The 12,937-nt window shown below is 60.3% G+C and overlaps 1 protein-coding gene across 2 annotated transcripts; it reads right to left on the reverse strand.

Annotated features, from left to right (window-relative positions):
- Positions 1-7,503: 7,503 nt before the first annotated feature.
- Positions 7,504-12,008, reverse strand: RNF112 (ring finger protein 112; the record flags this gene model as incomplete). 2 transcript variants are annotated; one of them, XM_082860009.1, is made up of 14 exons in its annotated part: positions 7,504-7,974; positions 8,114-8,188; positions 8,309-8,362; positions 8,438-8,604; positions 8,995-9,112; positions 9,203-9,277; positions 9,356-9,412; positions 9,687-9,737; positions 10,153-10,257; positions 10,413-10,541; positions 10,653-10,859; positions 10,981-11,263; positions 11,765-11,805; positions 11,955-12,008. In XM_082860009.1, the coding sequence occupies 14 exons, from the start codon at positions 12,006-12,008 to the stop codon at positions 7,504-7,506; spliced, it is 1,887 nt and encodes a 628-aa protein (XP_082716135.1). The 2 variants fall into 2 exon arrangements, with proteins under 2 accessions (XP_082716135.1, XP_082716134.1); XM_082860008.1 differs by having other exon boundaries at positions 8,989-9,112.
- Between the last annotated feature and the right edge of the window lie 929 nt (positions 12,009-12,937).

Here is a 12,937-nt window from a genome sequence, read left to right on the forward strand (position 1 = left end):
AGAAAAACCCAGCTGGATCCGTGCTTCCGAGGCGAAGGAGGTTCCCACAAGGACTGGACTCAAGTTTCCTCCAATGACTGACATTGTTCTGAACTCAACAGAGAAGAGCTTTGCCAGGGGAGTTCTCACTGCAGGGAGCCCCACCGTCCTGTTCACAGCAGCGCTGCCTCAGCTGCTCCAAGACTCTCAGTTCACTGGCCACAAACGTGTTGTCACACTGCCGTTTCTCTCTGTCCCAGTGACGGTCTCCTCAGTTTTCCCAAATAGACATGGTCTGGGTGCAGAAGTCCAACAATCCAATTATCCACAAAGCTGGAGGACATCGAGGTAGGGGTAGGAGGCTTGCAGTGGAGGTGAGATTGGGCTCAACCCCAAACACAGCAAGGAAAAGTGGGAGCAGGGTGGAGGCGGTCAGTGGACAGAAAATGATTAAGAGGAAACACCAGGGAACAGGGGGGATCCTGGCTGAACCAAGCTCACTGGGTTCTTGCTGAAGGTTGGCCGGGGTGATGGGACATCGCCTGGGGGGTGGGGGGGAGGAACCTGATCAGACATCCGGGGTGATCAGATACCAACAGAGGGGCTAAACTGACTTATGCTAAAACTGGACCACGCAGAGAGGAACACGGAAGCCGAAAAGTCAGGGCCTGGCTGAGAAGAGTTCAGAAGATGCTGGGTTTGGTCAAGGAGAGGATCCTTGTCAACACTCAAACCCCAAATGTGATGCCCAATGTCTGAGGCTAAGAGCCTTTATAAGTGGAACCGTGTCCCCCCTGGGCCTGCCCTCTATGGAATCTGTTTATTAAGGGGTCTGTTTGGGGCCATCCAAGGACAAAAAGAGACCTGTTAGAGCCGATCCTTGGAGGAATAGGACAGGCAAGTTCTAGCTGATGCTTTTTGGTTTTTTTTTTTGGCCACACCATGCTGCTTGCAGGATATTAATTCCCTGACCAGGGATTGAACCTGCACCCTCGGCAGTGAGAGCACCAGGTCCTAACCACTGGACTGCCAGGGAATTCCCTAGCTGATGCTTTTTTTGTGTTTTTTTTTTGTGGTACGCGGGCCTCTCACTGCTGTGGCCTCTCCTGTTACGGAGCACAGGCTCCGGACGCGCAGGCTCAGCGGCCACGGCTCACGGGCCCAGCTGCTCCGCGCCACGTGGGACCCTCCCGGACCGGGGCACGAACCCGTGTCCCCTGCATCGGCAGGTGGACTCCCAACCACTGCGCCACCAGGGAAACCCTCACAAGGTGCTTTGATACTAGATAACAGCCATGGGTGCCTTTGCCTTTTGGGTCTGGGAAATACTATGTAGGATGGTAGAACAATTACCGAAGGGCCTAAGTTATCACGTGTGAGGCTACTCGTGTGAGTGGAGGGAACTCAGGACAGATGCGTTGGGTCTTACAAGAAAAACTCTTAGAACATTTGATGATTGGGCCCTGGAGATACTCTATCCGTTGGGCTAAGACTGGGTGAGTCTCTCTGGGCAACAAAATGAACCTCCAATAGTTCACCATGTGAAAGTGCAAGCGACAAAGTGAACACAGTTTGTAAAATTAATGTATGGCAGAAGGGGAATTTTTGCACGTTGCTTGTCAGTGGGGTTTGGGACACACTGCCCCAAAATTTGATTCCTTGGCATGCTGATTTTTTTTTTGGCTGTGCTGTGTGGCTTATGGGAACTTAGTTCCCCAGCCGAGGATCAAACCTGCTCCCCCTGCAGTGGCAGCTCGGAGTCCTAACCACTGGACCACCAGGGAAGTCCCTGAATATTTTAAGCTGAAGGAGTTTGAGACATGGGAGGTTCAGGAAGAACTTTCTGACCTTCCCCTGAAACCAGTCATAAAACTATCGTGTGAGAGGTGACCCCCTCCCATACCCGGAGGAAAGAAGCATCTCTATCTCCAAGGATGGAGGGAAGAGGGGAGAAAACTGCATGGACAGGCCTTGCCAAGTTCCCCCGTTCACTCCCCGTAGCTCATACCCTTCCTGTTCTAGAATATTTCCCCACGACTTCCCACCTGTTATCAAGCCCAGCGTGAAAACGCGCAGGTGAGACCACCTCTTCAGGCCTTCGTTTCCTTACCAAAGCTCCCATGTCACAGACAACTTACATTAAATAAATCTGTGTGCTTTTCTCTTGTTAATCTGGCTTTTGTTACATGGGGCCCAGCTGAGAATTTAGAAGAGCACGTTAAAAAACAAAATTCAGCTGAGTAAATTTCAAAGATCTTATTGGCTTTGTCCAATGATTCATGGATCGGACAGCATCCCATCTAGCACACGGAGAGGAGCTCCGAGGAGCTGGACAAAGTCAAAGACTTTTACAGGCAGGAGGAGCGGGAACACGAAGTTGTACTCGGCCAAAAAAGTGGGTTGATTGCTGCAAGGTCACTTCCCTTTAGGGGATGCAGGGGTCCACCCGGCAGGTGACCTCACTGGCGCTGATCAGGGGATCCTGATTCCCTGGTTTAAGATCCTGTTTCTGGGAGAGGCTGAAACTGTAATTAAGTGAAGTTTGGTGACTTGGAGCTCAGCGTCAGTGACTCCATTTTGGGGACCATTGTCTTTGACATTGGTATGCATTTAAAGATTTCTCCCCACATCACGACTGTACTGAATTTTCTAATTCATCCCATCGTATTCTGATAATTCTTTACTATAGAATCACTGAATATTTCAATGGCTGCAAAATACTAAGAGAAAGGTAGAGACAGCAATGGAGATCATTAGAAATTGTAGTGTTACTGTTACCGACCCAGGTCCTTGGACTCTTTTTAATCAGTAGGTTAATTTTTTAAAGTCCTACTAAGTGTCCCAAGGCTGGAGTCTCAGGCAACGTGGACTGTGTTTGTATTTCAAGGCTTAAGTGCTTGACCTGTGCCCGGCAGAGATTCGCAGAAGCGGCTGCACAGACAAAACCACATAAAACATAGATCCTTTCAAACTCACTTTCAAGTTCAGCATGTACCAACGACAGAAACTTAAAAGACTCAGACAAGAAACAAAGAAATGGTGTCACCACGAGGTGGCCTCCTGCCAGCTGGAGTTGGGAACAGAGAACAGAAAAGTACTGGGGGGAGGGGGGGAGTGTGGAAAAGGTGACCTAACAGGAAGTCTCCTAGATGAAACGGACGGGAGTGTAGGTATGAGGACGAAGGGAGAGGGAAAGAGAGGAGGGACAGAAAACGCTGAAAAAGAGAAAGAGAGAGAGACAGAGGTTGCCTTTTCAACCCGCCCCTGCGGGTGTCTATTCAGGCACCAGTCAACCTGCACCCAGAAACCACCAAGCACCCTGTCCACAGCCCCCTGGGGTGCCCCAGCCCCGAAACCAGCCAGTTGTACATCTCCCACCTGTGTGTCACCCGTCAAGGTCTCACAGCTGAGAGGAGGGATGCTGGAGCTGCCCAACATCCACTCCCTCGGAAGGAGAGGACAGAAGTAGGAGACGGCAGAGAGAAGTAGAGAGATCAGGAGAGGGAAAGGACCAAGGGGAGGGGGAAGCGATGCCTGAGTGAGGGTGCCGAGACCCTCGGGGTGACGACGGCAGACTTACCAGACGCGGAGAAGCTGAAGAGGTCTAGGCCGCTGCATCACCGCAGGGAAGCTGCGTTTGGTGGTCCCGGAGGGGCCTACATCCTCTCCTGGGGGCGCTGTAAAAGGCCCCAAGGGCTTCCCGCCAGAGTCATCACAAAGGGTAATACTGACCCGGGTCCTTGGACTCTTTAATCAGTAGAAATTGATAAGCGGCCAGACGAGGAACTCAGACAAGGCTTTACCCGGGCTTGTGCTGCAGCAGGAGGGACCGAGAACAAGTAACAGGTGCTGCTCCCTAGGTGGGCGGGCGGGTCCCTTAAATGGGGTGGGGCGGGGGCGGGCTGGTGGGAGGGGCTGAGAGGCGGCTCAGGTGGTCCGCCCACCCCCTCGCTGGCGCCGTGCGCAGCGGGCAGGCGCAGTTCCCCGCTTTTGCTCCTGGCACCTCAGCCCTGGCAGTCGGTTGTGGCCTTTTTGTATCTTATTGCTCAGAATTGCCCCCAGCTGAGCATGCACACAGTTATTTTTAGTCAGGCGTAGATCCTCTGTATCTGCTGCTCGAGGAGCCGTTATCCAGGTGCAAGCTCTCCAGTAGAGTCCCAGGTCTCAGCCTATCACAGTACTATAAAACAGCAACGAGGGTTTCCCTGGTGGCGCAGTGGTCAGGAATCAACCTGCCAATGCAGGGGACACGGGTTCAAGCCCTGGTCCAGGAAGACCCCACATGCCGCGGAGCAACTAAGCCCGTGCGTCACAACTACTGAGCCTGCGCTCTAGAGCCCATGAGCCACAACTGCTGAGCCTGCGCTCTAGAGCCCGTGAGCCACAACTACTGAAGCCCGTGCGCCTAGAGCCCGTGCTCCACAAGAGAAGCCACCACAATGAGAGGCCCGCGCACCGCAAGGAAGAGTAGCTGCCGCTCGACGCAACTAGAGAAAGCCCACGTGCAGCAACAAAGACCCAACACAGCCCCAAACAAACAAACAAATAAATAAGTAAATAAATAAATTTATAAAATAAAATAGGAACAAAAGGGAAAATTATGAGGGTAAATAAAAATAAGATTGAATTTTCCCTTGTTATGAAAAGGAAAGAGGTCTTTTCTCCCCCCTCCTTTTTCTTAGGACTTTTCCTAGAGAAAACTATTTGTAAATTCTCCCTCTGTCAGGGGCTGTTGTAACAAAATCCACAGATGGGGCAGCTTGTAAACAACAACATTTATTTCTCATGGCTCAAGAGGTTGGACGTCCAAGATTATGGGGCCAGCAGATGCGCTGTAGTGGCTGGTGAGGGCCCACTTTCTGGTGCATAGCCGGCTGGGTCCTCACATGTGGAAGAGGGTAGTGGGCTCTGCAGGGTTCTCTAATCCTAACAAGGGCACTAATCCCATACACAAGGGCTGCACCCTCAAGACCTAATTACCTCCCAAAGGTCCCACCCCCTAGTCCCATCACATTGGGCACTAGGATTTCGACATATGAACTGGGGCATGGGGTGCGGGGGGGAGGGGGCAGGGGTGATACGCTTCAGCCCACGGCGGGGCTAAGGATGCAGCTTCCCGTGCATCGTGTCACTGCCATTTTCAGTGTCACGGAGGCCTCAGAAGTAGGAACCGCAGGCTAAGTCACCAGATCTCTAACCCGGACCTTGGAGTTGGTGAACTTCGCCAGAGAGGAGAGCCACCAGCCGGGCTGCAAGGCCTCGGCACAGTCACCTGGGCTCTTGTGAACTACAGAACCAGTGTCGGAAGCATCAGGTTTGGGACCCAGAGGCCTGTTCTCGGGATCTGGGAGGCTGTGGGGTGAAGGCTCACCTGAGCAAGGAATTTGGCATCAGAGACCGTATGTTCGAGTCCTGGCTCACCCCTGACTAGTTTTTTCCAATGGAGACACATCATTTCTCTGAGCTTCTGTTCAAAACAGATACTCGATGTACTGCACGGGGTGGTTTCCAGGCTTTAGGGAGACGCTGTTTGGGAAGATGCTTTGAGAGCGATAAGGCACAAGACAAGTACTACTTAGTATGACTCATCTGGCCTCTGCGGCGCACTCGCCCGCCGGGCCGGTCTCCCCTTCTGTCCAAAGAGCAGGGGAAGCAGCGCACTGCGGTCCCTTCCAGTGCTGGCAGTGGGGTGGGGTGCGGGCTCTAGCTAGACAGCACCCTCCCTCCCTGACTCCGCTGGGCCTCCGCCACATTCCTGAGCCTGCCAGCCCCAAAGTCTGGGAGCTTCTATAGCTCATGTGTCTGCCAGATGGCAAGGGAACAACGCAGAGAGATGCTTCCAGAAAACCTTTCTTGACAAACGCACAAAGTCTGGGCCCTGTCCCCACCTCTAGCCCCAACCCCAGAAGTTCAACAGTCGCCCTCAGTCCTCCGTCTCCGTCCCACCCGTCCCCAGCCTGGCTCCGGGGTTTCTCTGCATCGTTATTTTGTCCCCAGCTTGCGGGCTGCAGCCTCTACTGTTGACCCGTGTGTCCCAGACCACGTCCTTCTGCCTCTGTCTCCCAACACTGCTTCCCACAGCTGGACCTGGAGGAGAGCGTCTCGATTTCAGCACAACTGACCCTGCGGGGGACACCACCTGGGGGATCAGGAGTTCGAGGCTCCCCTTCTGCCATCGGCCAGCTGGGGAGCATCAGCTGAGACTTCCCCTCCCTGGGTTTGCATCTGTAACGCTGAGACGGCGACCTGGGGTGCTTGCCCACTGCTAGCCCGTGGGAGTGATCCGGGCTCCTCCTGCCTTCAGCTCCCCAGCCACTCCCCATCAACCTCCACCCTCTCCTTCTGCTGGGACAGATGCCAGGTGGCAACCTCTCACAGGGTCAGCTGAGGCAGGAGAGACCAGGGGAGCAGGACCCCAAGTCCTAGTGGACAAGCCTGCGCAGATGGCCATGCCCTCAGCCTCTGGCCTGAGCCCTCCTGCCCTTGGATCCCACGTCTCTGGAATTTCGGTCCCTCCTCCCGTCCACAGGTCCCCGTCATGGAGCACCTTGGCTCCCCGCCCCTGTCCCCAAAGCCCCACGTAGGCTGATTCAGGAGATGTTTCAATAATTCACTGGGAAGCTGACACTCAAGCACACACATTTTATTTTGCGTATGATGCGCCCATTGATCCTTTGCAGTTTAATAGCCTAGAAGCCCTCCTTGTGGGGCTTTGCTGTCCTCCTGGGGGCTGCATCCCGGTCTCCTGCTAACATGGACGGAGGTGTCTCCCCTAGGCTGAGGGGGGCGGGCATGTTCCATGGATGTGTCCCCCCAGGACTTTCATAGAATCTGCTATGAGGGCTGTCGATGTAGCTCAGAATGCAACTACAGGTGTTTTCTTTGGCTTTGGACCCGTTGCTGGGATGGCATTCCACAAAGAACATGGGCACTGACCAGGCTGGGCAAAGGGCACGACCACGAGGGACACGTAAGGGAACCCCATCCCCGGGGCACATGTGGGCTCCCCAGGGCTGCGGGAGAGGGGGTGGCCCCCGTCCTGCTGGGGCGGCTTTGGGAAGAGTCTCCACTCGGGGGGGGGGGGGCCGTGCACCACCCGGACTCCTTGGCTTTGCCCGGGGCCTCCCGCTCCTTCCCCAGCCTCTTATCAGGGCTCCCATCCTGGGGCTGCTCCCGTCTCTGAAGGGGAGGCTTCCAGAATGGCGCCCGCTTAGCCCCCCTACCATCTCGGGAAATAAGCCAGGGCGGGGAGGGTGGGCCACGACCTTGGCGGGAGACCCCGGGGCCCAGTTTATCTGGGAAGACAGGCAGGTTAGCAGTCGTCTGCAACGGAAACAGCCCCAGACTGTCCAGGCTCACACTCTGCCGCCGGCCCTGAGGTCTCCTCGATTCTCGGTCACCAGTCACCACCCAGATGGGGCGTTCAACCAGGGTGGTGTGGCACACAGGGGCCCTTGGAACAGCGGCCCCCATCCCTCCCCTCCCCCCCGGCAGCTCTCCTTCCCTGGAGCATCTGGCGGGCGGTCACTCCTCCTGCAGCAGGGGCGCCCGGTCCCCCTCCTGCACTCTCTCGTCCTCCTCCCTCTCCATGCAGCCCACCGTGGCCGCCAACCCGGCACCCACGCCTCCCCCGACCACGGCTGCCCCCGTGGCCCCCACTGCAGCTCCCGCGGCCACCATCCCAGCTTCTGCGGCCAGCGCCGCGGCGGCCATGCCGGCGCCCACCACGCCCCCCGCCAGGCCCATGAGCCCCGCGCCCACGGCGCCGCCCACAGCGGCCAGGTGGCCGCAGAAACGCACGGTGTAGGAGTCCATGAAGGCCTTGGCCTCGGCCTGCAGCTCGGCCTCCAGGGCCTCTAAGGTCTGCTCCCTACCCGTGCACAGCAAGGCCGCCCCGTGCCGAGCCAGGAGCGCGTCCTTCTGGGTAGACAGGAGGTTCCGCATGGTGTCTGGCAGCACCCGGAGCACAGAGAATATGCGCTTGGTGGCCACGTCCTGTGATGGACGAGAAAGAATGGGCCCTGACCTGGAGCTCCGGTGCCTCCCACCAGACGCCGGCCCCCCACACACACACCCCGCCCAAAGACTGCTCCCTCTCCCGCAGACGCCTGGCCTCCCGGGGCCCGAGGCTCACCTGCTGCCGCAAGTACTCCTCAAACTCCTTCTTGGCAGCCTCCACCGTCCGAAGGTCGTGCAGCTGGGCAGCCATCTGTCCACGGCAAAACCCGGCTGCCTCCCTCCTTTCCCCCGCTGGGCGCTGCCGGGCCCCCCGCTCCATCTCGGGGAGCCCGGCTCGCCTCCCACCCGCGTCCTCCCTGTAGCCCCATACCTCATCCGGAGAGGCGCACCCAGGCCCCGTCCTGCCCATCCAGCCCGAGAGGTTCTGCGGAGACAGCGTCGGGGGGTCAGGGGGGGCGGGGGCCAGCGGGTCTCCTGGGGCTCTGGGGAGCTTTCACACCTTGATTTCCTGAGCCAGCTGCTGCCCCGTGAGCAGGCGTCTGTCCCCCCGGGCCGCGGGGCGCCCCTCGCTCCAGTAGCCCTGGCAGCGGCTCTTGGCATGCAGGGGGGCCGCGCTCAGCACATCGGCCACGTAGGCGCGGAGGTGGCCAGCATCATCATCTGTGTCTGAGGAAGAGAGTCCTCATGCAGAGGTGCCTGGTAAGCAGGACTGGCTTCAGGAAGAGAAAGGGGTGTCGGGAGAGGAGGAGGAGGAGGAGGGGAAGGAGGAGGGGGAGGAGGGGAGGAGGAGGGGGAGGGGAGGGGGGGAGGAGGAGAAGGGGAGGGGAGGAGGAGGAGAAGGGGGAGGGGAGGAGGAGGAGAAGGGGGAGGGGAGGAGGAGGGGGAGGAGGGGGAGGAGGGGAGGAGGAGAGGAGGAGGGGGAGGAGGAGGAGGGGAGGGGGGAGGAGGAGGGGGAGGGGAGGGGGAGGAGGGGAGGAGGAGGAGGGGGGGAGAGAGGAGGGGGAGGGGGAGGAGAAGGAGGGCAGGCCGGGGAGGCTTTGCTCCTGGGACACTCACCTCCCGGGCTTCCGTGGCCTTTGCTCGCCCACCGCCTCCTGGGAGCCGGCAGGAGGCAGCAGCGGGCTCGCCTTCCTTGAAGCAGCCCCTGAACCTTGGGGTATTTGCCGGACGACTTCTAGAGAGAAGTGGGGATGCGCTCTGAGCGCGCTCCCCGGCTAACTGACCTTCTGCCCCGTCTACACCTCCGCCCCATCCCCTCCCTCACCTTGATGATGTCGCCTACATGCCCCTGCCCCGCCTTGCTGGGGTGGGATGAGTCACGAACTAAGAGGTCCAGGTGCTGGAAGAGAAGGGGTGCTGATAGCAGCAGCCAGGGTGTCGGAGTCTGGGGTGACAAGTCCAGAAACGGGTATCTCACCTGGATTGGCACCATCCCATAATGCCTGCCCATCACCTCGGCCACGTGGACAAACATCTGGGGACGGGGCACAGGGGTCATGGCTGGGCCACTGGAGGACCCCAAGGGCTGTGCCTCCCCTCCCCCTGGGCCACTGGAGGACACCCTCCCGGCTCCTGGCCCCAGGACCCTCCTACCTCTCCCCAACCAGGCACCTCCTGGTTTACCCTCTGCCCCCAACCCCCCAATCCTGCTCCAGGTCACAAAATCCTGGGCCAGAGCTGAAAGGCACCCCTGGCTTCACGGGCAGGGCAGGGACAGGGTTCAGCCCCAAGAGCAGCTGTGTCCTCACCTCCAGATACTCCAGGTCTGTATCCTTCAGCTCCTGGAAGGCCGTGAGGATCTGGAACCAAGGAGAACAAGGTGGAAGAGGGTCTGTGAAGGCAAAGAGACACTGGGAAGACCCCGGTGAGGCAGGACCCCCGGGCAGACCGTGGGGCTCAGGATGTGCGAGGGACCAGCCCGGGGGACGCCTGCAGGGCAGGGCTGGCCCGGCCCGAGGGGTGGAGGGCAGGCAGGGGGACCTTCACTGACCTTCAGCTGCCCCAGGGGCCTCCGACCCACCTTTAGGACCTTCACACTGACTGGAGGCGCCCCCTCGCAGGGGCGCCCCAAGAACCTGCGGGGATCCCAGACACAGGGGCCTCCGGGGTAAAGGTCCCGGTCCCCGGGGCTTGGAGGGCCAGACCCGGCTGGGATGGCCCTAGTGTGGGTGGCGAGAGCGGAGCAGGGCAGGCAGAGGGGCTGGGGGGCCTCACCTGGTAGGAGCTCAGCATGGAGGTGAGGGCGCAGAGCCGGGTCCTCGTTTCCCTGCTCAGTTCAGGGCTCATGGCGTCCCCCGTGTCCACCAGGAACACGGCCACCTGTGTGGAGGCAGGGGTGCACACTGAGGGGTCAGCCTGCCGCGCCCCCCAGGTGCCTCTGCCCGCCCCATCTTCTCGGCCCGGCCCCCAGAGATTTCCTGCCCGATTCCCCTCTCCGTGAGCCGGTCTGGACTCCTCTGCCCCTTCCCCCTCACCTTCCTCCCCTCCTTCCCCAGCAGGAAGGGATGACTCCACATCCAGAGGCCCCTGGTGAGGCTGTTGGCTCCCCACCGGAAGCCCTGCCCGGAGCACCCTTCCCTCGGCCAGCCGCCCTCGCCGGGCTCCTGCGGGGCAGAGAAGCAGAGCATCCGTTGGCCCATCCGGCCCCCTCCCCTCCCCAAGCCAGGCTGGGTCCCTGCCCCTGCCCCCAGCCCCCGGCCCAGCCCCGCCCTCACCAGGCCGGGCAGGCCCTGAAGCAGGTGGTTTAGGAGGAAGGTCTTCCCTGAGTGCCGCTCTCCCAGGACGGCAAGGAGGCAGACGGGGGTGTCCCTGGCCAGCGGGTGCTTCAGGCAGCGGTTGACGGCCCCCATCCTCAGGATGAGGCCCCCGGAGGCGTTGACACGCACCAGCAGCAGCGGCTGGGCCCTCACCGCGCAGGTCTCCTGGGCCCGGAGACAGGGCTCCCTGAGCTCCCAGGCTGGGGAGCGTCCCCCCGAACTCCACCTCCCTCCGTGACATCCCAGTGTGAGGTCAAAGCCCCCGGCCGGGAGGAGGCCTGCGCACCTGCAGCGCGGTGGGCAGCGGCCTCCGCGGCAGGAGCCTCATCCTCTCCCCCAGGCCCCGGAGGCCCTTCTGCTTGCAGGTCTTGCGGCACTCGGGGCAGCAGGGCGGCCCGCAGCCGGGGACACGGTGGGTGCTGAAGCACCGCGGGCAGAAGTCGTGGCCACAGTCCAGAGAGATGGGCTCGCGCGGCCTCTCCAGGCAGATGGAGCAGGCGGGCGGCTCCCGGGGCGCCACAGGTCGGGACCCCAGCCCCAGGTCCAACTTGGGGAATGGTGCGTGGGACCTGGGGGTGGTATGCAGGGCGCAGGGACCCCAGGGCAGCAGTCAGAGGGAGCCTGAGATGGGGAAGCCTGGGGGAGCCGTCTTGGGCAAGTTCCCGCCCAGGTCTGCCCCGTTTCTAACGGTCCAGGAGGGAAGGATGGGGTGAAGAGACAAGATGGTGCACCCTGCCCGGAGCCTGGCACAGACGCCCACGGAAATCCTCCCCCATGGCCTCCTGCTGCGAGGGGAGGGGAGGGTCCCTCCAGGGGTCAATGACCTCTCCATACCCCAAGAGGATCCCTTCTACTACCTCCCTCGGGCAGCGGGGACCATAAGGAGAGGCCTCCCGGGGGGCAGCAGGCGGCTCTTGGAAGATTCCGGCTCTGAGCTGGCATCTGCCTCGCTGCGGCACCCACCTGGTTTTCCCATCCCTCCCTCCACAGCCTGGCGGACCCAGCCTCGTGCTCCCTCCCCTGGGACAGGTATCCAGGCCCCAGTCCTGCCGCCAGGCCCTGCCACTTACCAACTGTTGCTGCTGTTGCCCATGAAGCTCTGTTTTCTCTCCTTGGAGAGAAAATTGGGGAGAAAAACAATCCCAAAAATGTTATTTAGAAGGGAATCCAGACTTCTATCTTCATCCTGGATTCCAGGTGCCCCCATCCTCCCTCTGCAGACCCAGTCCCCACCCCCAGGTCTCAGGACCAAAGACTCGCCTGTTTGCCAAGCCGGTGACAAAAGGAAATGACTGACAAGGCAGACCTCGGCATGGGAGGCTGGCGTGGGGAGAGGGTCCAGGAGAGGGTCCGGGAGAGGGTCCGGGAGCAGGCAGGACACCCAGGAGACCTTTGGCGGCGCTGAGGCTGGCTTCCCTCCCGGAAGGGCTGGCGGAGCTGTGGCCAGTGGAGGCTGGGGGGGTCTCCCCAGAGGACACAAGTCGGCAGGGCTGGAAAATGGATGTGACAGTCGGGAAAGAGGAGGCTGCCTCTGGACTCACCCCAGGGGGAGGAGACAGGACTGCAGGAACCAGGGCTCCGGAGGGAGGGACAGAGCCGGGCCCAGAATCCCTGGCAGAGGCTGGGATGCAGGCAAGCCGGGGTGGTGAGTCGCCATGGAGACGGGAGGGAAAGATAAGGACAGGGAGGGGGAGGGTGGATGGAGAGGAAGCCATATGGGTGCGCGGTAGACACGGGACTAGGCTGGCACTGCCCCTGCTGGCCCAGCGGGGTTCTTCCGGGGCCACCGGGCAGGGGGTGTAGAAGGCAGAGCTGTGGGAACGGGGAGAAAGCATGACCTGTGCTGACCTAGAGCCACGATGGCCTCCTTCCTCCCATGGATGGTCTCTGTACTGGGCGCCTGCCAGGTGCGGGGCCTGTGATGCCACCCCACGGCCTGTGCGTGATGCCACCCCGCTGCCTGCGCGCCCCTCCCTCCAGGTTGTCCCAGCTGCGGCTCTCCTCAGCGCCCTGGGCTGTTCTGACGTCGGCTGCGTGTCCCCTGGTGTCTTCCTCCTCCAGTGACTTTCACCCTCATTCAAGCTTGTGACAGTTACCCCTGGCCCTTCTAACTGCCTCTCACCTGGGCTCCTCCCATCCACCCCCCAGTTCGCGGCCAGCCCAGAGCCCTGAGCACAGCCGACCCCTCGCTGCGCAAACACCTGCCACGGCTCCCTAGTCCCATCGGATCGAAAGCCAAAGTT

Source organism: Leucopleurus acutus (assembly GCF_964270905.1).
Source record: "Leucopleurus acutus genome assembly, chromosome: 19".
Taxonomy (NCBI): domain Eukaryota; kingdom Metazoa; phylum Chordata; class Mammalia; order Artiodactyla; family Delphinidae; genus Leucopleurus; species Leucopleurus acutus.